The 24,699-nt window shown below is 30.4% G+C and overlaps 3 protein-coding genes across 4 annotated transcripts; 1 reads left to right on the top strand and 2 right to left on the bottom strand.

Moving 5' to 3' along the window:
- Positions 1-1,933: 1,933 nt before the first annotated feature.
- LOC108474726 (MACPF domain-containing protein At1g14780-like) lies at positions 1,934-6,416 on the bottom strand. Its single transcript, XM_017776734.2, has 7 exons — positions 5,945-6,416; positions 5,231-5,469; positions 4,498-4,699; positions 4,331-4,408; positions 4,049-4,232; positions 3,735-3,901; positions 1,934-2,936 (listed from the first exon to the last, which is right to left on the bottom strand). Exons 1-7 carry the CDS (start codon positions 6,191-6,193, stop codon positions 2,241-2,243), a joined length of 1,815 nt encoding a protein of 604 aa, XP_017632223.1. The 5' UTR covers positions 6,194-6,416; the 3' UTR covers positions 1,934-2,240.
- A 3,250-nt stretch (positions 6,417-9,666) lies between these two features.
- Positions 9,667-12,690, bottom strand: LOC108476114 (DEAD-box ATP-dependent RNA helicase 21-like). 2 transcript variants are annotated; one of them, XM_017778210.2, is made up of 2 exons: positions 10,483-12,690; positions 9,667-10,127 (listed from the first exon to the last, which is right to left on the bottom strand). In XM_017778210.2, the coding sequence occupies exon 1, from the start codon at positions 12,548-12,550 to the stop codon at positions 10,499-10,501; it is 2,052 nt and encodes a 683-aa protein (XP_017633699.2). In that variant the 5' UTR covers positions 12,551-12,690; the 3' UTR covers positions 9,667-10,127; positions 10,483-10,498. The 2 variants fall into 2 exon arrangements, with proteins under 2 accessions (XP_017633699.2, XP_052882020.1); XM_053026060.1 differs by having other exon boundaries at positions 9,667-10,124.
- Positions 12,691-19,432: 6,742 nt separating this feature from the next.
- On the top strand, positions 19,433-20,756 carry LOC108475578 (uncharacterized). The gene is made up of 2 exons (XM_017777558.2): positions 19,433-19,695; positions 20,307-20,756. The coding sequence occupies exons 1-2, from the start codon at positions 19,468-19,470 to the stop codon at positions 20,601-20,603; spliced, it is 525 nt and encodes a 174-aa protein (XP_017633047.2). The 5' UTR covers positions 19,433-19,467; the 3' UTR covers positions 20,604-20,756.
- Positions 20,757-24,699: the final 3,943 nt, after the last annotated feature.

The raw sequence follows: 24,699 nt of genomic DNA, 5'->3' as shown, positions 1-24,699 counted from the left end.
TAAAGCATATAGATTAAATCCCAAGCTTTAGTATAGTATAAGGGTCAAAATTGAAATTTGACCATTGTCTTGTAATAGAAAAAAATGGGGAATAAATCCCAAAACTATACATGAACTATGGTTTATGTACATTGCATACATAAATTTTGATTTTGTGCAATTTTATACACAAAATTTTGATTTGATCCAATTCTTGTAAATTATTAACATAATTATTAATATAACATCAATTTATGTTTATATATTACATACATAAATTATTATATTTATCTAATATAAAAATAAATTGATGTATTTATTTCATTAAATGTGCATAATTAAATCAAAATTAAAATTTTAAGTATATATTTGAACCACATTAGAGTTTCACGTGTATAATTGCACCAAATTAAAGTTCATATATACAATTGCACATTAAATTAAAATTCATATTTAATTTTGAGATTTATCCCCCAATAAAAAACAAGACAAACTCAAAAGAAATAAGAAGCCATGTATCGTGGTCTAATATAAAAACTAAAATTATATATAATCACATAATATTTTAACAAAAAGTTAACTATATTAACTATTTGGACTAATTAATAATATTATAAAAATATAGGGATCAAATTAGGTTAGAAATTAAAGTCTAGAGATTAAATCACAAATTTAGACATAATAGAATGACCAAAACTGAAATTTAGCTATTAATCTATAATTAGAATAAAACATCATAGTATGGAGTACCACGAGTCAAAGGAAGATTCTTTACCTTCCTTTTATATATACTAGTATGGTTTCACCCAAGCTTCATACTAATATTTTGGGTTAAATTCTAATGGTAAAATTTAAAAGTTATAGTATGTTTAAGGTCCTGTGCTTTTTATATATTTGAAATATAGTCCTAATATTTTTATTTTCAAAAACTTGGTCCTTCTATTTTTTTTAATTTCAAAAGTTCACTTCTAGTTGTTACCGTTAAAATTCTTTTGTTCATATAATTGGCGTGACAGTTTGAAATAAAAAAAAAAAAACTCACTTGATACTCACTTGACAAAAAATAATATTGTAATGAACCTAAATTTATAAGAGCTTTAATGATGTCAACAATTCTTAAAATTCACGTAATCATTTTAATTAGAATAAAATATTTAGGCTAACTAATAACATTGTAAAAGTTGATGTATCAAGTTATATAAAACTTAAAGTATGGAGATTAAATATCAAATTTGAACACAGTACGGGGATCAAACTAAAATTTGTCCATTGTTATATAATCTTTAAAAATATAAACAGATCAAAATTGAAATTTAACTATTATCTTATAATGTTAAAAAAACTTACACACATCACATTATAAAAGTGGATGTAACACCCCTCGTCCTACCTGATTGTCAGGTCCGAGCTGTGAAATGCTACAGTCGTTGTTGGAACAACAATTGACAAATTCACAGTAAAATCATCACTTCACATCATCATTCATGCAATCAACAGTAATACAACATTGAATATCATGAACATTCTTTCCCGGGTCTTATATAGGCATACAAATACTTTAAAATCAACCCAAAATCGAATAGGGACCTCTTTGCAACATTTTTAAAATTCTAGATCGAGTATATCATAAATAAATCATTCAAATATTTAATAATATCATTAACACCTAGATATTATAGTACACAATTAAATCCAAGCCTTAATTGAGCTTATGAAAGCTCTTTTATTAACTCAAACACAAAATAGAATCGAATTGTAAAATTTTGAAAATTTAGGACCAATGTTGTGACTTCACCTTCTCCATGTCGTGACGTCGTCAAACAGTTTGTCATGTCATAACATCAGGCCACTCGACATCGAGACATTACATACCGTCAGCCGACGTTACACCGAGAAAATGTGGTCGTCTCAATGTGGTCGTTGAGACAAGGACTTTTTTAGTACAATTAGGCCATTTGGTACAAAAATTGTTATTTTTTTATTTTTAATAATTAAATTAAATTTAAAAAATTTGGCTGAACCGAGTTAGTTCAATTTGGACTTGGGATATAGAATCTTTTGAAACTGAATCATGGTCATCATCACCTCTACTCAAAAGCTTGGACAAAGGGACTAATGGAACCTATGAAATCAATCTCTCTCTCTCTCTCTCTCTCTCTCTCTTTTACTTTTTTATTGTAAAATATATATCAATCTCAATCTATTATATACAATAAAAGCTTAAATTTTCTCATATGAAAAAAAAAAAAGAAATCAAAATTTCATGGATAATCTAATAATGCAAACTTCACTTGTAAGTTAATCTTACCACTCTCATTGACTAGTTTAGCTGCAATTACCAACCAGTGTCCTGGAGCATCATGTGGACCGCGTACAACCTCAGATATATCTACATATTTCAGCAGTTTTTTCGATCGAATCGGTTCTGGTGGACCATCGGGATATACACCCGAATTAAGTGCAGTCGGAGTTTGTTTCTGTTGTCCAGTCATGGCTGTCCCTTGGGTGAATGAAAAAGTCATGCTTAGATTCGTAAGGAAACTACCCTTACGGGAAGTGTCAGGCGCAACTGCCCACTCAGTTTTCCTGATTGTGCAGTGGGGTATATGAGTGTAAAGCAGACGGAGATGCAAAACCGTCTTTGGCCACTTCCCTTTGCTGATAAGCTGTGCACCGGTTACAATAAAAACACCACCTGAAACTTCTTGCAACCAGTTAGGATCATACTTAACGAGGGATGTGCATACATTCGAGTATCGTTTCCATCTGACAGGCTCTAAAAATTGATCACTGGACTTGTAGTCATCGGAACCTCGCCATTGACTAGGTTTGCTTGATGTGAATGCCATTATACCCGGGAGGCTTGAAAGATGCAGCACATGTAATGCCAACCGGTTGCATTTTTTTCCTTCTAGATACAACCGGAGGCCAACTACGGGTTTTAACTCGCTTGTAACCTGAAATAGAACAAAAGAGAATCGCTGTAAGTTTATCATATAGTTACAACAGGGAATCCGACGTTAACATGGATGCAAAATACACCATAACAAACTATAGGCGAATATATACGAGCCTACGTATACATACATGCAGGATGGAATAGGAATGTAAAACTACAGACGAATGCTTGCAAAGCCAAGTCACAAAGAGTTCATATGTAAAAGACATTTTACTCATTTACCGATAAAAAAGATCGAAATCAAAATCAACTTCCACTAATGACTCAACTCCATTACCTACCAGATTACCAGAAAATGCAATCATGGAATAGAATATGACAGTTTAAACAGATAAGTTGTAATGTTATTACCAATAAAATATTCAATGCAACTTCCACTTCCAAAAAGCAAGTCAACTCCACTTTCTAAAACACATTTAGGCCATTAAAAAATTTGTTGACCATGTTACTTAGACTCGGTTGCTAGTGTTTTTTAACTTTTTGCATGCATTTGAAGGTCCTTTGACCATACCATGTCTAAAAACCTATCAAATACTAGTGTCAGATACAAATACTTAAATGAAGAGTTGGAGCAACATGAGTACTACACTCGTATATGCATTTCAAGCAAAACAATGCAGTGATGTTCGTCTTATTTTCAGCATTATCTACACTAGCATGTCGCTCATAGAGGTTTTAGTTAAGTTGGGTTCATATGCTATCATATGATTTTCGGTTATCTAGTTCATTGCTTATAACAAGAACATATTTGCGCACCGCCTTCACGAATTCCGTATTTTGGTTCTACGATGACTACCTGTGTAGAGTTGACATGTAACGTAGGACCCAGGAAAGTGAATTGCAGGGAGGGGCAAGAAGCTTTTCTTGTCTGATGTCTAAGTGGCAGGCCACAGAACATAGGGGCCCATTGTTGTGGAACTTGAAACTCCAAAAAATACCGTAAATCCTCGGGAGTGGGCTTGTCTACATACAAATTCAGTAAGTTAAAGTACAATAAAAACAAATCATTTGCAAACATATCGTTGAAAAACCCCCAACACCCAAGTTTGAGTAACAGATATTTTTTACTAGCACTGTCCCGTTACTCAGGAAATGCAAGGGAATACTTACAACGAAGATACAAGTTGATTGCATGACTAAGATATCCACTTCCGGGAATCCCTGTCAGAAGAGAGGTAATTGGTACAAACTTGAACAAAATTCCTTCTGGCTTGGCAGGTACTGTCTGGAGCCAGTTCGAGTGGCTATGCAAGAACACATTTCCTCCTCTTTTCGAGCAAATGATAGTGAGTCCCTAAAGTTGAAAACAAAATAAAGTAAATAATTCATGGATCGTAATGATTAATTTAAAAGAAAATCAATATAACATAAAACTCAAAATTCTAAACTCACGTCTTTGCTCGATGTTTCTGCAATGCTAGCCAACTGCATGGTGCTTGACTGCAAAATACGGTTAAAGACGTCGGGAACCTACATAAATATACGGCATTTAGTAAAAATATCAGTGTTTACCAAAAAAAAGAAGAAAGGGCCCTTAAATATAAATGAGGTGCTTATACTTTTTGTTTGCCATCTCTTGACTTTCTCTGTATTAATGAAGGGCTTTTCCCGTCTGAAAACATAACATCTCCAAGGTCCTCCAAATACCCTCTAAGCTCGGACGTAGGAATTGTAGAGGAAGAGTTTTGCCTGACACATATTAAATCTTGACCACCGATAGCCATACCGACTATTATGTGTGTGCCATATGTCTGTATGAACCTGCCAAAACACAAATTATTAGATATATACTGCATATTATACTACAACTATTGACAACAACAGCAGCAGCAGCAATTTTATAACTTTACGATGGACTCGAGTAACTTATCCTTGTCTCAAAATTTTTCAATTAGGCAAGTCAGACATTTGCAATAGAAGCACAATTATGTAACAGTTTATATGCCGAAAGTTCAGTCTAATGATCAATAAACAGAATTCTACTTCTTTGAGAGAAAATGTTTAGAAATTAGCTAAAATTGCATAAGAAAGTTGAAAACACATATTGCAGCTCCTTCATCATCCCGTATATAATTAGTTACACAATATTTTTACAGCATGCGGCCACATGATCGACCTAACCAGTTGAGAACCACTTTAATTCAGCATAACAATAATATATTTTCTTTAACATAGGTAAGCGTTTATAAAGTGGGGTCACCAGTACTATTTCTTCATTCATTCAAAAAGCATCCGGATAATCCGTATGATTGTTAATGCCAAAAATGTGCAGACAATATGTGGAAAAGTTACCTAGACAAGGCTGCTGGATCCCAATGAGGTGGAACAGACTTCTTAACTCTGTCATTTAGCACAAGTGGTGATGCTGTAAGGTGTAAATAATACAACGAAATAAAGTAACCATCGAAAGCAAGATTTTTGGTGTCTGCAGCATCATGAAGCCAATTTCCACTCAAATCGAAAATACTGTTAAGATACCCTGAAGGAACTTTTCCTTGTATAGAAGACTTCTGATTAAGTAACTCAGACATCTGTAAGAGAAATAAGATTTTGGAACAAATGTAAGGTACAACATCAATAAAACACCAAACTGAACAAATTGCACAATTCTATATACTTTTCTAGCCTTTTCTTTTTCCAATTTCTTCATCGTCAAGGTTACAGAAGTTTTCAGCAGGATAGACAGTAGCTATCTGATTAATATCAGCCATTATTATCAATTAGTTAACCTCAAGCTAGTTGTTATTTTTATTTAAGAATCCATGAACTCAGCCTCTTTTTCCTAGTCAAAATTGTACACTTATTCAAACCAACAAGTTGAAGTAACCTTAAAACACAAGCTGGCAACTTCAGACTAGTATTAGCTCCTTTTATTTTTTGACCCAAACCATAAAATTACAAAACAAGAACAAATCCATGGATCAAATAAAGGAATCAAAGCAAAAACTAAAATAAAATCCCAGAGTTGGATTTTTCAAAATAACATGCTTAAAAAAAATCCCAGACCTGATTGAATTCAAGAACATCAGATTTGAAACGAATACGATCGCCTTTATCAAGACGAATATCTTGAGAAACATCTTTCATAGTAAAAGCAGCAGCACCTGGGAAAACAATGTCTCGTTTGTTGGTTTCATCAAGCACCAATAACCTTGTTCCTTTAGCATATTTCAATCTGAAATCTCCAGTTATATCGTACCCTTTTCCCAAAGCTTCCATAGCTAATACCTCTATTGGTTTCTCTGCTTCTTCCATACCCAGAACTCAAAAAATCACAATAACAGCAGCTTTGGGTATAGAATTGGAGCTTTGGGTAGATTTTTTTTTTTTGGGGGGGGGGGGAGAAATGGATAGGTATGGTACAAAAATTAAGAGGGTCAACTGTATTGTTGTATGCCATATTTGAATTGTAGTATATATAGAAGGTGAATGAACGAAAAAGACAAAGGATATTTACTTGAGTAGGTTGATGAAGGAAGAGAGACAGAGACGTTAAGGCGTTGACAAACAGGTTCTCTATTTAAATGCCCTTTTAACGAGGATTGAATATGAATGGAATTTTAACATTCTAAAGGGAAAAAATATGAAAGGAATTTTCATGGTAAAAAATGATACATTTTATTTATCCGTAATATATGTCGATTTTTTTAATTGGTCAAATAAATCTTTTTTAAGATTTAGATAAATAAGTTTATTTTAGAGAGAACATGTAAAAGAGTGTTTAGTTGGGCGTAACGTCTGCACATTTGGTAGCAAATTTCGGTATAGTTCACAAGAAAGCTTTTCCAACTGGGCGAGCAATCTGTTGACATGTCGGGAAAGCGTGTCCAACTAGAAGCATTTTCAGAAAACATTTCTTACTGGACGTGATTTCACACTCTCTCCAAAATCGGCCTACTTACTCAAATCTTTAAAGTATGTGGGTTCTATTTGGTGATACGACATTGAAAAAGAATTTAAAAAGTATTACATTGAAAAATATTAGAATAAATTACATTAGTAGTCACCCAATTATAAAAAACTATAAAATAGTCATTTAACTATTTAATTTTATCTTTTTTAGTCACCTCTTGGATTTTTGGATGTTTCTATTTTTACATAATACATTAGCTAGTTAATGATCAAAAAAGACAATTGAATAGTCACCGGACTATTTTATAATTTTTCAAATTAGGTGACTAAAAAGAAATTTAATAATAGTTGGTGATAAAAAAAGAAAAAGAAAACCATTGCTTGATAACCTCTATTGTAATTTACCCAAAATATTTTGAACTCCAAAATATGACCTATTAGTCGGATGTTCACCTTCTCTAAAATTATAGTCAGATCTTTGTGATACCAAAAAAAATTAAAAAATATTATAATATCAAAAATTCTGAAATGAAATAGAAAATTACTTTAAAAATTAATAATAATTCATAAAATATCTTGAAACCTAATGAAATTATGTAACTCAATAAAAACATTAAATAATACTTAAAACATTAAATAATTTCTAAGATATTACATAATTCTTAAAATATTAAAGAATTATTATCCTAAAAGAGTGAATTAAAATATAAAAATATTTTTAATAAAATATGAAACTGAGTAATTTAATCTTTAATTTATTAAATAAGTTTCACCTTACTGTAACCTTATATTATTCAATTAAGAAATAAGTTTATGAGAATGTAAAATTATTTAAGGTATTATCAAATATATTTATTTGGTTAAAAGTATATTTTATTAAATATAAATAATTGGAGTGGATTTATTTCAAATATATAATTGAAGGTTATCCATTTTGAAAAAAGAAAATAAATCTTATTCTATTTAATGAAACTAGTTCCTTAATTTCATCTATTTTAGTAATGTTTAAGTTGTCACAAATAATAGAAAAAATGAAAAAAAAATGGAAATAAGCCATAATGGAGTAAAATTATAAAAATAAAGGATTAAATTGTCATAAAATCAATATTATTATGAGAATCTTATATGATTTAAGATTTAAGATTGAAATTACCCTCTATATAATTAAACCTTACGGTTAGTGAAATTATAAGATTAAATAATATTTTGAGTTTAAATAAGAGAATATAATTGAGAATCTTACATTACTATTGGGAGTAAGATTCAATAATAAAAACGCACCATAAATACTTACATGAAGATAGTCGATGATCGTATCGATGGGCATATATTGTACTTTGGTACTAATACATATTGATATTAGTACATTTTATAATATCGTTTTAGGTCATCGGTATTTTTATAATATTTTTCATATATAATACATAAATATACCTCAACTATATAAATATATTTATGCAAATATAAAATGTAAGATTACCAATAAATACAATAACCTAACACGATTATATTTTATTTTTAAATGTAGTTATAAAAATTAAAAAAGTTCAACCAATGCTCTAAAAATGCTTACTCTTTTAATTTCAAAGCTCGTGGATACTACATAATCTAGTTTAAATGAGATGATACACTACTTGTGAAGTTAAAAATTAAGTAAACTATAGTAAAGATTGCTCATCCATTGTAAAAATAAAACACCCAAAATCTAAAATAGTTGAGTAACTAAAAGGACAAATGGAACAGTAGATTGTAACTTTTTAGAGTAAAAAAGTTAATAATAACTAAGTAATTATTTTATAACTTTTATAATTTAACAACAAAAAGAAAAATCAAAATTGGTTCACTACTAATATAGTTTATTAGCTTAAAATTTTCACATTTAACATGTGATGTAGTACCAAAGTACTTGTTTTCACATTAAACTCTAATTAACATCTAATCTTTGCTGGTAATAAATAGCACATGCTGTGTTTATTTTATAATTTTTTATTCTCAGCAACCCCATTTCACAATGCAAAGCAAACACGGCACTATACAGAGAAAGGAGTCTCCCATGTCCAAACACAAGTGTATGTACATTGCCCACATTTAACTACCCTGTTAGCTCCAAACTGTCTACATTTATTAACCCAACAAATTGTCATTTAAAACAATAAACAGTACATAGTCAATTTGGTCAAAGTGATCCATCCATACAAGGATCCTGCCAAATTTTGGTCTGAAAATGGAGGAAAAAATAGAGACATTCTCAAAACACACAATTCAGCTTCACCAAGAGGGAAAGGAACAGGATGACACTATTGGAGATAGGAGAGAAATGTGTGACAATGCCGTAGCTTTAAGGTTGACGGAAGAATAAATATGGGTTTGATCTCCCCTACCATGTGTTGTCTCTTAATAGGCCAGTTGATTTCTTGTTAGATAAGTAATGTGACATGAGATGACCAAGTAGGAGTCACAAGCGACAGATATTTTGACGAGTGATTAGGTTGCATGTTACCTATGACTTGGAGGAACAGGCGAAGGTGACCTGATGGCAAAGCATATGTGTAACAAAAACAAGTCAAGGAGCCCAGAACTAAAGCATTTCCTAAATTCTGAAGAGACACGCAACTCTTTGCTCCTAGAACACACTATAAACTTCTAATTTTAGTACAAGTACCACAAAAACTTTTGTACTACAAAAGTTATCAGATTACATTTTACCCTATTTATTAAAAAAAAACTAAATTAACCCCTGTACATAAAGTCAAAGAGCAAACTGATTTTTTTATTAAATTTTCTTTTAATTCTGTTAAAAACTAGTTCTTGTACATCATCGAGGTACATGTAACACATCACGTGTAATTATCTAATTATTCTGCCAGCCATACCAGTTTTTAACACTAAAAAATGAATAAAAATATTAACTGAAAGTACTAGTTTGCTCTTAGATTTAATGTACAAAAACTAACTTGCTCATTTTAGGGATAAAAGAGACGAAATACAATCTAAAAAGAGACAAAATACAATCTAACTCCTAATACAGGGATCTTCATAATACTTTTACCTCTAATTTTCCTTTGAAGGATAATCTCAGCATAAATGGGCTACTTCAACATCACAATGATACATCTTTAACCATCTTTCTATGATCAAGTAATACTCACTCCTCGAGTGACTATGTAGCATCGTAGCAGCAATTGAAGTGATAAGCCTAAACAAAATCCGAATTTCTCACTAACTTCCACAGCCTCACCTGCTCTTGCACTTCAGCTTCCTCCAGTTGCTTGTGTTCCTGGTTTCTCCCTCAGACTCGCGATCCCTCTCATGTTAAATGAGATGAATAGCTTAACTGCTAAAAAAGGCGGTAATTTTGTCAATCTGTCACAACTCACAAGCATAATAAATGAAGGGATAGTCGTTCAAATTCTCATGCAAACCACGAATGAAAGTTTTGCATACATAATACAGCCAAACAAGCCACATACCATTATAGCAGTTATAAATGTTACAATCCCAGACAAGATATATATAATATTAATCAAATACCAGAAATTAAAAATAGTTCAAAATGTTACTTTTGCTATGATAAGCAATTGTAGCAGCAAGTAAAGGCAAAGTCAGCAAATACAACTTTCAAATGCTGCAATAAAAGTACAAAAGCAATCACTTGTAAGCAGCAATGAAAGGAAATTTGGCAACTAAAATACCATAGTACAGAGCTTCTCAGTGAGCAAAAACAGTGTCATTGCGTCTAGGAGGTCTATCAGGTATTGTTCCTGGTTTGAATTTAGAAGCTTCATGCTTTGCCAGCTCATGAGGCACAGGGCTGCCACTTTGAACAAGCATCTGCTTGAGATCGAAGAAGACATCGGTGTCGTGAAGAGTCAAAAATGTTGTAGCCACACCAGTCTTCCCTGCACGTCCCGTTCTTCCAATACGATGCGTATACATTTCAATATTACCAGGCATATCATAGTTTATTACATGAGCCACATCTGGAATATCAATTCCACGACCTGCAACATCTGTAGCCACAAGAACATTGAATCTCTTGGCCCTAAAACCCTCAAGGCTAATTTCTCTCTGCTCCTGTGACCTTCCACCATGCAAAGTTGTTACTTTATAACCAGACTTATCAAGATTCTTTGAAATAGTATCAGCATTCTTCTTGGTATTGACAAACACAATTGCGGTCTTATCCCCAAGCTCATCGAGCAACTTCTGTAATCTAGGATACTTCTCTGATTCCTTCACCATCATCACGTGTTGAGAAATTAAATCAGTAGCCTTTCCAGCAGTACCAATGGTGACCACAACAGGATTCCTTAAATATTTCCTAGCTAGCCTCTCAACAGCTGGAGGCATCGTAGCACTAAACATATAAGTAGTCCGATATATCCTTTTTTCATCAAGCTCTTCATCTTCATTCTCCGGTTTCAAATTACTAGATGGCATAGCATCCAATACACCAACAACTTGGGGTTCAAAACCCATATCTATCATCCTATCAGCTTCATCAAGAACCACATAATTACACTGATTCAACACCGCATACCGCCTCTCTAAACAATCGAGCAAACGACCAGGGGTCGCAATAACAACCTCACAACCTTGTCTAATCCTAAACCCTTGTTCCTCTATTGACTGACCACCAACAATTGAAACAACTTTAATACCTAAATAATGTGCAAACTTCATAGTTTCATCCTCAATTTGTTGAGCAAGTTCACGAGTCGGAGCCATTACAACAGCATAAGGCCCCTCAGCTTCATTCTCTTCACTCATAGGAGGTAATCTAGATATATAAGCTAACATAGGCAAAACAAAAGCAGCAGTCTTACCTGATCCTGTCTCTGCAATCCCAATTACATCCCTTTGTTGCAACCCCAAAGGAATAGCCGCCATTTGTATAGGTGAAGGCTTCTTATACCCAACTCTTTCCACTGCTTTCAATAACTCGGCAGTCAATTTACTCTCACTCCAACTCCTCATTGGGCGTGGTATTTTCGACCCTTTATATGAAATATTAAAATCTTCTCTGAAAATCCTCCAATCTCTTTCAGTCATTTCCTCAAGCTTCTTATCAGACCAATGCTTATCGACCCTCATATCAAAAGTATCATAAGTATCCGCTGCTTCTTCTTTTAACCTCTGTGCCGCAGCTTCCTCTGGTTTCTCTTCAACCCCATCTTTTTTCCTAATTTCTTCTCTCATCTCCTTTTCGTTCTTAGCCGCTAACTTCTTCTGTTCTCTCCGATCCATCCCAGCTCTAAACCCTCTCCCAAACAAAAGCTGAGCCTCATGAGGATTTTGATACAAAGAATTCATATCCCTGGAAGTATCTTCCGTGTTTTCCCAATCGAAAGAAAACCTAAATTTCTCACTAGGTTTAATAACCCTTTTCTTGGGCTTCTTCGATCCGAGATATTGCTCTTTAATCGCATCCAATTCCTTCTCCCTTTCCCTCTCCGCTAACTTCTCCGACCTCGCCCGTTCCCGCGCCTTGGCTTCCTCCTCCCGTTCGCGCTCACGGTTCCTCCGCTCGGACTCTCGATCCCTCTCACGCTGCCGTTCCCGGTCGCGTCGATCGGAAGAATCAGAAGTGGGTTTACCAGAAGAAGAATCCGAACGGTTATTGGCGGCGCCATTGGCGGAACGGAGGTCTTCGATGCGGCGTTTCTGTTGGGCGCGTTGCTCCTCGAGACGTTGAAGTGCTAACTGTTCGCGTTGGGCTTTGGTTAAAAACACGGGTTTTGGAGGATTGTTGTTGTTCATGGCTTCTGAAGAAGACGACAGCTTTCAAATTGGTAAAGTTGCAGAGGAAAGCAAATATGAGGTGCTGAAGATACTCCAATGATGAATTTCGAGGTTTTGATCGTAAATTTTGCTTCCTATCCAAGTTTTATTTTAGAATTTGGTTAAATTGTGGTTTTGGTCCCTTGTATTTATAAAATATGAGGCTAAATTAGAAATTTATCATCTCTTCAGTTTTACAATATTGTAAAAAATCTCTTTTATATTACAATATTGAAATGGTGTTTTTATTTTTTATTATTACAATATTGTAATAAAATTCCATAATTTTGTATTTGAAGGAAAAAAAAATCAAGGGTAAATTGCATTGGTAGTGATCCAACTATTCATGAATTTCTTTTTTAGTCATCCAACTATGACAAGTTACAAAATGGTCACCTAACTATTTAATTTTTCTTTTCTGCCATCAAACTATTGAAAATTTTCTTTTTTGGTCACCAGTAGTTAAATTGCTAATAAAAAGATAACTTGACTACTTCTAAAATTGAAATAATAGTAATTTTAACCCTCGACATTTATACATTATGTCAGTTTTTCTTGATATAAAAAAATTAATGACATTGAGGGTTAAGTTTAAAATATAAAAATTATTATATTGAATTTTCGGGTGTTTTTATTTTTGGTATATTTCTAGTCAAATTTAATTAATAGTTTTTTTAGCTTTTTAAGTGAAAGAGTCACAAAGAATAATATATTGGAAAAAAAAAAGAGACCAAAGTATACAATGTGTAAACGTTGAGGGTTAATTTTTTTAGATTTAAGACCAAATTAACACGTATAAATATTGAGGGTTGAAGTTGTTATTATGTCAATTTTAAAAGTTGACATGTCATCTTTTCATTCGCCCATTAACCGTTAGTGACCACAAAAATAAAGAAAAATCGAATAGTTTAGTAATCATTTTGTAATTTTTTGTAATTAAGTAGTAAAAGAAATTACCAATAACTAAGTGATTACAAGTGTAATTTATCCAAAAATATATGGTAAGTTGAGACCTTATGGATGAATGTTAGGCCTGGGAGAGGGAAAGCGGTGGTGTAAAGCAAAACATGGATATGATCCTCCAAGATAAGACAAATTATCTATCTTATAGCCAACTAAAGATGTGCATTTCTCACATTGTTGTGGTGCTTGCATAATTGAGTTAGATTTGCAAACCAATCTTCAAAAAAATCAACATGGTTAAGGCCCAAGGCTACAAGATCCTCGTCAAGATTTAAAGTCATAGTAAGGCTTAGCTTTATGTTTTCTCAACTAAATTATGGGTAACTTTATGTTTTGGTCATTTAACTAAAAATATTGTAATTTGGTCATTGAACTATTCAAAAGTTTTCATTTAAGTCATTGGACTATTAAAATCGATGCTATATAGTTTTCTTTGTTTGCATTACTTGCACCAATTGAAAGCTTTCTTTCCCTTTCCCTTCCTCTTCTACTATTCATTTTTTTTCACGAAATAACTTTGAAAGTCATGAATCTGCTAATCAAAATTTAAACAACTTTTTTCTCTGATCCCTGACACTAGTGGTTGAATTAACTTGGATCTAAAGTATGTTATTTTTCTTATTGATGGGTATTAATCCATTGTATCGATCGTCAAATCATCACTTGGAACTCACTGGTAGAACTTATTATTTAAAAGAAAAAAACTTAACAACCGAGTGACTTAAATAAAAACTTTTGAATAGTTCAACGATTTAAATGGAAACTTTCAAAGAGTTTAGTGATCAGAGTGTAACTTTTTTTAGTTAAATGACCAAAACGGAAACTTATCCATAATTTAGTGACTAAGGGTGTAGTTTACCCTAAAATTAACATCAATACATGGATCTTCCATTGTATCATTTACATGAACATATGATATGCGTGAAACTAAGAGTGTGTTTGATAAACTAGAAATTTAAGTTCTATCATAAGTTCTAAATTTATAATAAAAATTATTTTAGTAAATTAATAAATATGAGCACAGAACTTAATTATGTTGTTTGATAAAAATAAATATTAATTTTAAATTATTATTTATTTTAATTTATCTTATTAATATAATACTTTATATTATTTTGGAAAGTTTTAGATGAAAAATAAATATGATAATTTAAATATCTATTTTTATTTCAATTTTAATAAAATAAAATTAACTTAATATTTTATACACTAAATGATAAATAGCTATATACCTACTTATTTCATTCAACACTTTTTATTACAATTTTATATTAAATAAATAATTAAAATGATTATCAAACACATGACTATAGTTTAAAATTTAACTATTTTTATGTTTAATTTAATGTATTTATATATAATAAAAAAACATTGCAATATATACACACAAAAACATTGCAAAGTGTATTTTTCAAACAATAAAATAAACTCAATACAAAATAATAATAAAAAGTCAATAAAATATCTAACGTACATTTATTTAACCAATAATTACTTCCAGAAAATATTTTCAAAGAAATTTATTAAACAATAAAAATATTTTACATATAATCATCTAATACGGAAAAAGTTCATAATTTGATTGGAATTATTAAAATTCTTATTTAAAAAAATGGAGCAATTTTAGGGCCTAGGGTCATGGCCCATGGAGCATTATTATTGAGTGTCGGTCAGCTCGGATGGTGGAGAATGGTATCATATATTGGATATAATTTTTAATAAACTAATAATTTTATTATTTTTTTTTTATAAATTTATATATATTATTTAATTCATATTTTTTATCATATCATAATCAAAGATGTTAAGTATAATTTTGACAAACAAAAAATTATAAGCCTAAAAGATTAACTAGCTCTTAACCTAGATTTGACATCGTTGACGGATATTCACATTAAATTTCGGGTTTAATTAATATTTTAAAAATTTGAAGGTTTTAGTACTAAAAATTTTTGTTCAATTTTTTACATACTTTCTAAAACAAGAAAATCAAATAATTGATATATTTTTCTCATTTAAAATTTTCATTATTCAAATAAAAAATAATTATTTCTTTTATTTAAAAGAGACTTTAGTTTGAAAATGAAAGAAAACATTAGAGATATATATTTAATATAATTTTTCTAAAAGACTCAATAAATCAATTAAATTATTAAATGAAATTTTAATAATGTGATTGCTCTTGGATTTTTAGCTTGTAAGCTAGTTAGTGCATTACCATGAATGATGGGAAAGGCTTAATGTGCCACTATCTACTAGTAAAAAGACAGCCATTCCCCAAATGGTATGATTGAGACCCTCATTATTATTATTATTACTATTATTTGGGTTTTTCTTAAATAGTGTTTATAAATATTAAATATTAATTAAAGATACTAATAAATATTGAGAGAGCATTTATACATGATTATTGAAAATGACGTTGTTGAAACGGAGAATTATGAATCTTAAAAATTAAATAATTTCAAATTTTATATTCACATAATCTCAAACTATAAATATTTATCTTCTTTTTAATATTTTAACTTCAAACTTTCTTAATTCCCATCCAAATAAGAAATTTCATAAACTGATCTATTTTTACAGTAATATCTCTTTAAAACGAAAGTTGAGTTTGCCCTTTTTTTTTTTCTTTCTAGTCACTCGTAACTTTTTTATTTGATCGATTTTACTTGAATCCACTTTTTCCTTAAAAAAAAAAGAGAAGAAGAAGTATTTTCTTCAATCCCCTATTCCTAGTTAGCCGTTTTCGTTTCGAAAATAGTTTCTATTTCTATGTTTTTTTCTTCCTCACTTCCCCCTACTTCTTCCTGTTCGAAAATTCTTTTCAATTTAGGATATTCTACCTAAATAGTTAGTATATAATTATAATAATAATTAAAATAATTATGAAGCATTTGAATAAACTTGTATTCAAATATTAGAGATGATGGCTACCACTACTTCATTGGCCTAGAATTATATTGATAATGACTTGTGACTTTTGAGTCAATTTGACTCTTGTGTCAATCACTCGATATTATTAATTTATTATTATAATAATAAATAAATAATAAAGTAATAAAACCCATCTTTTAGAAAGTTAAATAAATAAATAAATAATTGCACTCTTCTATGGTCCTACACTTTTAATCTCCAGGTTTTGATAAGTCGTAATTCCAAGCAGATTCTTCGCTCGTTTAATTTGCTTTCTTTTCTCTTTTATCATTAATTTATGTGTTGGAAAGTAATCAATATAATAATAAAAGTGGTAGATTGAATATTAATTAAATTAACATAAATATTATTATTGATGTAAAATAAAGTAAATTTAAGTACGTTAAAATATATTATCTTTTATTTATGGATTAAAGAAAGTATGATTAGAATTTATAATGTGTTCGGAAGAAACTACAAATAGTTCTAGACACCCTACTTATAGAGTCTAAAAACTCTACTCACATGTACGAAGATTTTTAAAATTTTCTATAAAATTATATTTTTTATTACAGGGTTTAAAATCCTAAACTTTAATAAGCCCTATTTCTTTGCTTTCCAACCGACATTCTTCTCCCTTTTCACATTTTACTATATAATATAATATAATATAAGTTTTACTTTTAAAAAAATATAATAAAATATAAATATTTGACTGAACTTGGGGTGGATCAGTCGAAGTTTAAATTGATTTGGGGGGCTATTTTAGTTTGGCTTGAGGGAAGAAATTAATGTTTTGAAAATTGTTTCCACCTAATTAGGCCTTTTGATCAGAATGATTGAGTTTTAATTTCAAGAAGATGTTTATCATTGTAGTCTTTTTGACTACATTGTTAATTGGGTTTGCTTAATCTGAATTTAAAAATTTTAAATTATTTTTTATTAGAATTAATTTTAGATTAGGGTCATTTTAAATTTGAAAGTTTTAATATCGATTGAGTCTTAATTTGATTGGTATATGTATTGTTATTAATGTAGGAGGACGTGGATTCGAGTACGCTCAAATGTATTATCCTTTTATTCATAAGTTAAGGAGAGCATAATTAGAATTTACAATAATATTGTTAAGAAAATGAATACTAGAACATTCAGAAATGATGTTATAGTTGATGAAAAATTAAAATTTAAAACGAGATCATTTATTCAATGAAATACGATTCGGAAATCTAATGATAATTGTTCAAAATTTTTGATAAGGTAAAAGGTAAGTTAAAGTAACATGATTACGACAATACACTACTAAAAAAATTAATTTGAACAGCTCAATCAATCAATGTTCTAACGGATGTTAGCTAAGCTAATACGCTTCTTCCTCGCCATGTAAATCATCTATTTCTGCTTTTCCGTCACTATAAGTTTCTGAAAATAGTACACGTATGAGACAAAAGATAAAAGAAATGATGTGAAATTGCCTATGGCGGTGCCATCGGGAAAGATATATCCACACTGTTGAAGCACAACCTGTCGCTTTCATGTAACATTTATATGTGATCTATCAATACAACCCAACGTACAATATGGGTGACAAACTTTGCTCCATTCGTCGCTAAAGAGATATATATATATATTACCATGCATATAGTAAATCTTAATTACACCTACAATTACATTATATGCATGTATATAGGGCTAAGTTAGGAAAATTTATTTGGGTGGGAATTAAATTGTACATTTTACAATAGTACAAATATTATTTCATCATTTTAATAGTTTATATCTTTATAATTTTAGATGATTAAATTAAATTTTATCATTTTCGGGCAAAATATAATTTTACCATTACTAATTTAAAATTTTATAAATTATAAAAATCTAAATAGAAAATTTTACATTTTAAGAAAAACCGAAACTCCTGCCAGCCCCTTTGGATTTGCCATAATTTTCTTAACATAGAAAGTTACAAAAGTTTACTATTGCTATATGTATTATGTAATATGGAATTAAAATATATATTTTTTTTTCATTTTTGGTGGATGATTTTCTAATTTTTGGTAATTATATTAGACTATGATTAAATTAGAAGTCGAGTTGGATTAGACTCCTAAACAAGTTAAAACTCTCTTAACACATGGGGTGACGACCAAACTCCCCTAAAATGAGAAATCAAACATCTGACCCTTTGAAATTTATAAAATTTTAAGCTGGTATACGATAAAATTACACTTTGACCTCTACAACCTAATAAAATTTTAATTTAGTCTTTTAAACATTATAAAGATATAAGTTATTAAAATGGGTAAATTACTTTTTAGCTCTCATAAAATTATACAATTCAATTCTATCTACAAAAAATTTCTAGCTTCGCCTTCGCTTAACATCCATTATTTTTTTTTTCATTTTCAAGATTTGAATATGAGACTTTATTTAAGGACACCAAAATCGTTTCACTCAACCCTAAAATCAAATTTTTTTTTGTCTAAAATCGTTAATGTACTATAGCCTAAAGCTAAATCGAATCCGCTTTTAATATGTTTGTATCCATAAGATTTAAATTCAAAATCTTATTTAAAACGTGGTGGTCTACTATATCTCAATGGAAATGTATTCATGCATATCTTTTTCTTGTTAGTGTAATGCAATCTCTTGTCACTATAATTTCTTTTGACACATATAGTACCATGCTTTTTTATATTTTTTTAATGAAAAGTCACCTAACTTTATTAATTCCATTATTTTATTTTATTTAAAATAAACATTTTTCCATTTTTTTTATTTCAAAAAAGAAAGATGAAAGAAAAAACATGTGATAATCTCTATTTTGAGTGACATTTTTGCAATTAAAAGAATGTGTTCTTTCCCCACTAGAAAAATACACAAAGTAAATGCGAAGGCCAAAAGACCAATTCCACAGCCACGTGTCAGTCAAAGACCATTGTGGGCCCTACTATACTGGCAATACCCGGTAGTTACCCTCACTTCACATATTTTCCAAAAAAAAAAAAAAAAGTGCCAATAAAATGATTAGTGTTTTTGCTTTGAAGCCTTCATTTTTGTTTCATTTTTTCAACATTAAAAAGAAAACAAAAACAAAAACCCTTGTTTGGGGTTGTTTGATCCTTGAAGAAACAAGCTTTATGGAACAAGAAGGGGTTACCTTAGAAGAGCTGAAGAAGAAAATGGCTGACTTTGCAAAGGAAAGAGACTGGGATCAGTTTCACAGCCCTAGGAATCTCCTATTAGCCCTGGTATTTTTTTAAAAGAAAATACTTACACTTGCAAAAAAAAAAAAAAACCCTAAAATATTTTTTTATGTACCATGTATGTATTTGAATATCTTGCATCTATTATTTATTTAAAGTTGACTTTAGATTGCTTTTTTCAAGACTTTTTTCTTTTAAGTCCATACCCATATTTTCTTCAGTTTGGTATTGTGGTGTTTTATAAGAAATATGTTAGCTTTGTGTTGTTATTCATTGTTATCTCTATGAAAGTTTAAATTTTTATTGTTCGTCTTAAAAATCCCATTCTGGACATTTAGATTCTGAGAGATTTTTACTGCTATTCCATCAACTGTAGAGTTCCAAGAATTATTGTCATGAAAGTAATGTTAAAAACAGTAGAAACAAGTACCATTTGTTTGCTTCTCTTTTATCTGTATTGTTTTATTGAATCACTGATCTTAAATGAGTCTCACTTGTATGGGCCACACAAATATATGAATCCTGATCATGTCAAAGACCCCACTTTTATTTTTTCCTCTGCAAAAACACAATCTTGGATCTGTTCTTTGTGTTCCCTTTTGTCAGTCCACCTTGTTTATACATATATATATACACCCTTTTGCTTGTTTATATAGGTGGGAGAAGTAGGGGAATTGTCTGAGATATTTCAATGGAAAGGCGAAGTACCAAGAGGGTTACCTGGTTGGGAAGATGGAGAGAAACAACATTTAGGGGAAGAGTTATCAGATGTATTGTTATACCTTGTTAGGTTATCTGATATATGTGGTGTTGATCTTGGTAAAGCTGCTTTGAGGAAGATGGAGTTGAATGCTATTAAATATCCAGTCAAGCTTTGTAAAGGTTCATCTAAAAAGCACACGCAATTCAATGGTGACAGTGGTGATAATGCTGATAAGGATCAGGGACATTAAAATAACAGTGACATCTAAAGTACTAAAAGAACCTGTTTGATGTTTTGATGTTTGGTTGTGGTTTTATTTTGTAATTTGGAGACTAGATTTTCTTGGATTGGATTTTGAATGGTTAATATCATTTCATATATGAAAGGGAGCTTAGTTAATTAATTTCGGTACCATGTTATTGGATGATTTGGTTAGTTTTTATTTTTTGTAATATGGGGTTTTTTGCTTTTTATTTTTATATTGTTTGCATGATAACAATCTGGGGTGGCGTGCCACTAATGCCTGGAGTTAGTAATAGTTGAATAGTAAAGTGTTTTATCAGAGATTTTTATGGCAGCTTGTGGTCACTGTCTTGTGAACTGCAGTGTATCCTTCAGCCTGGAGAGAGAATTGATTTTCAGTGAAATGTCAACATTTCTTTCATGGTTTCTTGAGAAAGGATGTCCATGAAATGAAGTGTATGTTTTATACTATATATAATATCACATTCCAAACAAATGGAGAGGATTCTCATTGGAAATATCTGGGTTCACAATTTGTTTGACAGATTAATTTAACTATCATATTAGGTCTCGATCATCATATGAGATAATCAGGTTCTATCATAGTGCCATCTAATAAATTTATAGCATAATGATGTTTTCCTTTGATTCGTCCATAAGGGATAAGCAACATGTAGAAGATCAAAAGTAAGCAACCATCTACCTCAATCCTTTTTTGTCAGATTTCAACTTCTTTCTTTCTCCTTTCGTAGCATCAATTTTTCGTCCTATCCTAAACAAGATGAACCAATCACTTTTGTCACCCACTATTCCGTAGTTCAACATACATATATTTATACATAAATCAGTCTTGGTTAGCAATTTGCCTGACAGGTTAATTTATTCATTAATCATCATATTAAGTCTTGATTACCATATCTTACGTGAGACAATCTATTTAAATTTATAGTGTAAAGTCATTTACCTTTAATCCACCAATACTAACTTGTCATGTGATACCTCAAAAATGGGACGATAAAACTAGGAGCTTGAGAAAAGGGCCAAGCTTAACTTCTTTTTTCTTTCTTCCTTGCTACAACTTCAACCACTATTTTTATTAATATTTCATTTTATCTTAAACAGGGTGAATCGATATTTTTGTAATCCACTCTTCTACGTATCAATATATATAATGTAGTTATGGTATTTGAGGTCAAAGTTGGGGTCTAGAATTAGAGTATCCATCAAGCTTAAGCATCCATTGGAGCTGAAATATACGACTTCTTTATGTTATCAACTATGCTTTTTCAACTTTGATTGATGTTTTTCGTAGGATAAAATTGGCCAACAAAGAGAAAACATAAATGCACGTTGAAATTGTTACATCCAACATTAATTGGGCTAAAGAGACTCAAAGGTGTCTCCGTCGCCAATTTGACGGACCCACCCTCTAACTTAAAAGAGTAAAAGTACATGTCTCAATTATTGTAGGCAAATGGTGTAAATTGTAGTATACTTGAATTTATTAGAAGTTTGATTTTTAAGGTTTGAATTATTTGAATTTAAATGAGTTTGATTTTTTTTATCCATTTTGGAGTTTTGGTAATCGTTTTGCATTGAGGTTAATTTTTTTTAAATTAGTCCTTAAATTTTGTATTTATTCTCAAATTGGGGTTTTAACTAAGTACTTGTCTCCACATTAAGGCTTGAATTAGGCAATTGTCCCCACATTAGGGCTTGAAATTTGAATTGAAATTTTTTAATATTAGATAAAAAGACAGGCGAAACCAGAAAATTTTTGGGGATCAAAATTAAATTGTATATTTTTACGATAGTAAAAATATAATTTTACCATTTTAATAGCCTATATCTTTATAACATTTTGAAAGGAATAAATTAAAATTTTATCATTTTGGGGGCCAAAGTGTAATTTTACCATTAAAAATTTAAAATTTTAAGGAGCCTAAATGGAAACTTTCCATTTTAAAAGAGGCCGGGCCCCTGCCAGCTCCCCTAGGTTCGCCACTGGCAATAGAATTTTATTTATTAAATATACTTTTATTTTGAATAATCTAATTATAGATTCTAATCATATTTGCTCCTTTAGATACAATGCCTATAACTAGACATATCCCCTCCGCAACCCATAGATAGGAGGATAATGTGCTTTATTGTACTCAAGCCCACGTCTTCTTGATTGGCAACAATGCGCATATCAATCGAGTTAAGACTCAATCAACATAACTAATAAAATACTTAAATTAGATAAATTGATTTTTTAAAAGAATAATTTAATCTATACAAATAATAATAATCAATGAGGATGTTGAAAATTTTTGTCAAATCTTCACATTAAGAAAAAGGAAATTTAATTTTAAAATAAAATATTTATTTATACATGTGAAATAGATTTAAACTTAATTCCCCCCCCAATTCCCCCCTAAATCCATGTTTAATGATGCATTATTCATTGTTCGCTTACGGGATCAAACGTACTGAAGGCCGGACTTGGCCAGCTCTCCCTTTTTCTTTTTAAAGCTTTTAAGTTTAGGTCAAATTCTAATAGTAGTCCCTATATTTTGTATAAACTATGGATTTAGTTCTTGGTACTTTAATTTGATCAATCTTAGTTTGTGTGCTTTTGAATTGGTCCATTTTAGTTCTTGTACATTTCGAATTTTGGAAATTCAGTCCTCATCGAATGCTAGTAGTTGAATATGTTTGGTTAAGTTTTGCTATTAGTCTTGTACTATGCATAAAGTTGTAGATTCAGTCCATGTTATCTAATTAGAACATTTATAGCCCCTACACTTTTTGAATTTTGAAATTTCAATTTGGCTTTTCAAGAAAATAATGTATGAAAATAGTAAGTTGACATTTTATTACACATGTGATAATATGTTTGCTATATCAAATTTTAAAAATACTAAAACTTAATAAATTTAATAGCTACGATTTAGCTAGAACTAAAATTGACCAAATTAAAGTACAAAAATTAATTCTACAACTTGAATATAGTACACGAAGTAATAGTACGTAGAACTTAACCTTAGATCTATGCATAAAACCGAACACCCATTTTTAGGGTTATATTTCATAGGTTCTTTTGTTCTTGAGAAAATAATAATAATAATAAATTTGGCCCTCAACATTTACATCTTTTATCAATTTAATTTTCATTCTTTTTCAATTAAATTTGTCATTAACCTTTTAAAAAGTGTCAAATTATTTTTTTAAACACAAATGCTGGCTGAAACATAATTTTTTTAATCATGTGGACATGTCAATATTATTCTTATATATCGCCTCAACAAATAATTTAAAATTTTAAAAATTCAAAATTAAAAAAGTAAATAAAAATTAACATAAAATATGCATGGATTGCTATGTAGGCTATAATGTTTAAAAATTTAACCCTTTTTTTGAAAGGTTGATGGTCAAATTTAACTACAAAAGTTTATGATTAAATTTAGCCTAAAAAAGACCAAATTGACAAAAGATGTATCATTATGCCAAAGAAAAACTAAAGCATGAATGGGATTATTTGGAAAAGTATGAAATTTATGCTTTTCAAGTGTGTTATTATTTTTTTGAACAATCTCATTATATGTTATGATCATATATTTGCTCCCTTTTTGAGATAATACTTAAAATTACCTATAGCCTCCTCTCTAACATATAAATAAGAGTATACTGCATTTCAAGCTCACTCGAACCCACGTCCTCTTACATTAGCAACAATGTCCATATCAATCGAGTTAAGACTCAATCGATGAAAATTTGTTGAATTAAATGAAAGCAAAATAACTTCAATATTTTAAGACCAAGGTCGACACCTTAGAAGAGTGATCCAATTCAACAGCGTTTTAGAAACTTAGACTCTAAAAAACTCATTAGAATCTTCGTCCATGTATCATTTAGGTCTGATAATTTCTTGACAGAAAACTCATAGAGTATCTAGGGTTCAAATGAATAATGGTAATAGTGAGTTGTTTACTTCCATGGTTAATCAAGCTGTTTTGTAGTATATAGTAAAGTAAATTGGAATGAAGCTTGGTGGACTGCCTGTGAGGTATTTGGGAGTTGCTTTGGTCACTAGGTATTTTAAGAGATTGTCATCGTTA

The sequence above is a fragment of the Gossypium arboreum genome, chromosome 3 (assembly GCF_025698485.1).
Source record: "Gossypium arboreum isolate Shixiya-1 chromosome 3, ASM2569848v2, whole genome shotgun sequence".
NCBI lineage: Eukaryota > Viridiplantae > Streptophyta > Magnoliopsida > Malvales > Malvaceae > Gossypium > Gossypium arboreum.
This window is presented reverse-complemented; position numbering and strand designations above follow the sequence as displayed.

What these genes read in the sequence shown, in the direction of transcription:
- LOC108474726 (XM_017776734.2), bottom strand. Translation starts at nt 6,193, where the DNA reads ATGGAAGAAGCAGAGAAACCAATAGAGGTATTAGCTATGGAAGCTTTG. An exon ending in ATGTTCTTGAATTCAATCAG is followed by an intron (nt 5,470 to 5,944) that starts GTCTGGGATTTT and finishes TTTCTCTTACAG; the next exon opens with ATGTCTGAGTTACTTAATCA. An exon ending in GATCCAGCAGCCTTGTCTAG is followed by an intron (nt 4,700 to 5,230) that starts GTAACTTTTCCA and finishes GTGTTTTGGCAG; the next exon opens with GTTCATACAGACATATGGCA.
- LOC108476114 (XM_017778210.2), bottom strand. Translation starts at nt 12,550, where the DNA reads ATGAACAACAACAATCCTCCAAAACCCGTGTTTTTAACCAAAGCCCAA.
- LOC108475578 (XM_017777558.2), top strand. Translation starts at nt 19,468, where the DNA reads ATGATTAGTGTTTTTGCTTTGAAGCCTTCATTTTTGTTTCATTTTTTC. An exon ending in GGAATCTCCTATTAGCCCTG is followed by an intron (nt 19,696 to 20,306) that starts GTATTTTTTTAA and finishes TTGTTTATATAG; the next exon opens with GTGGGAGAAGTAGGGGAATT.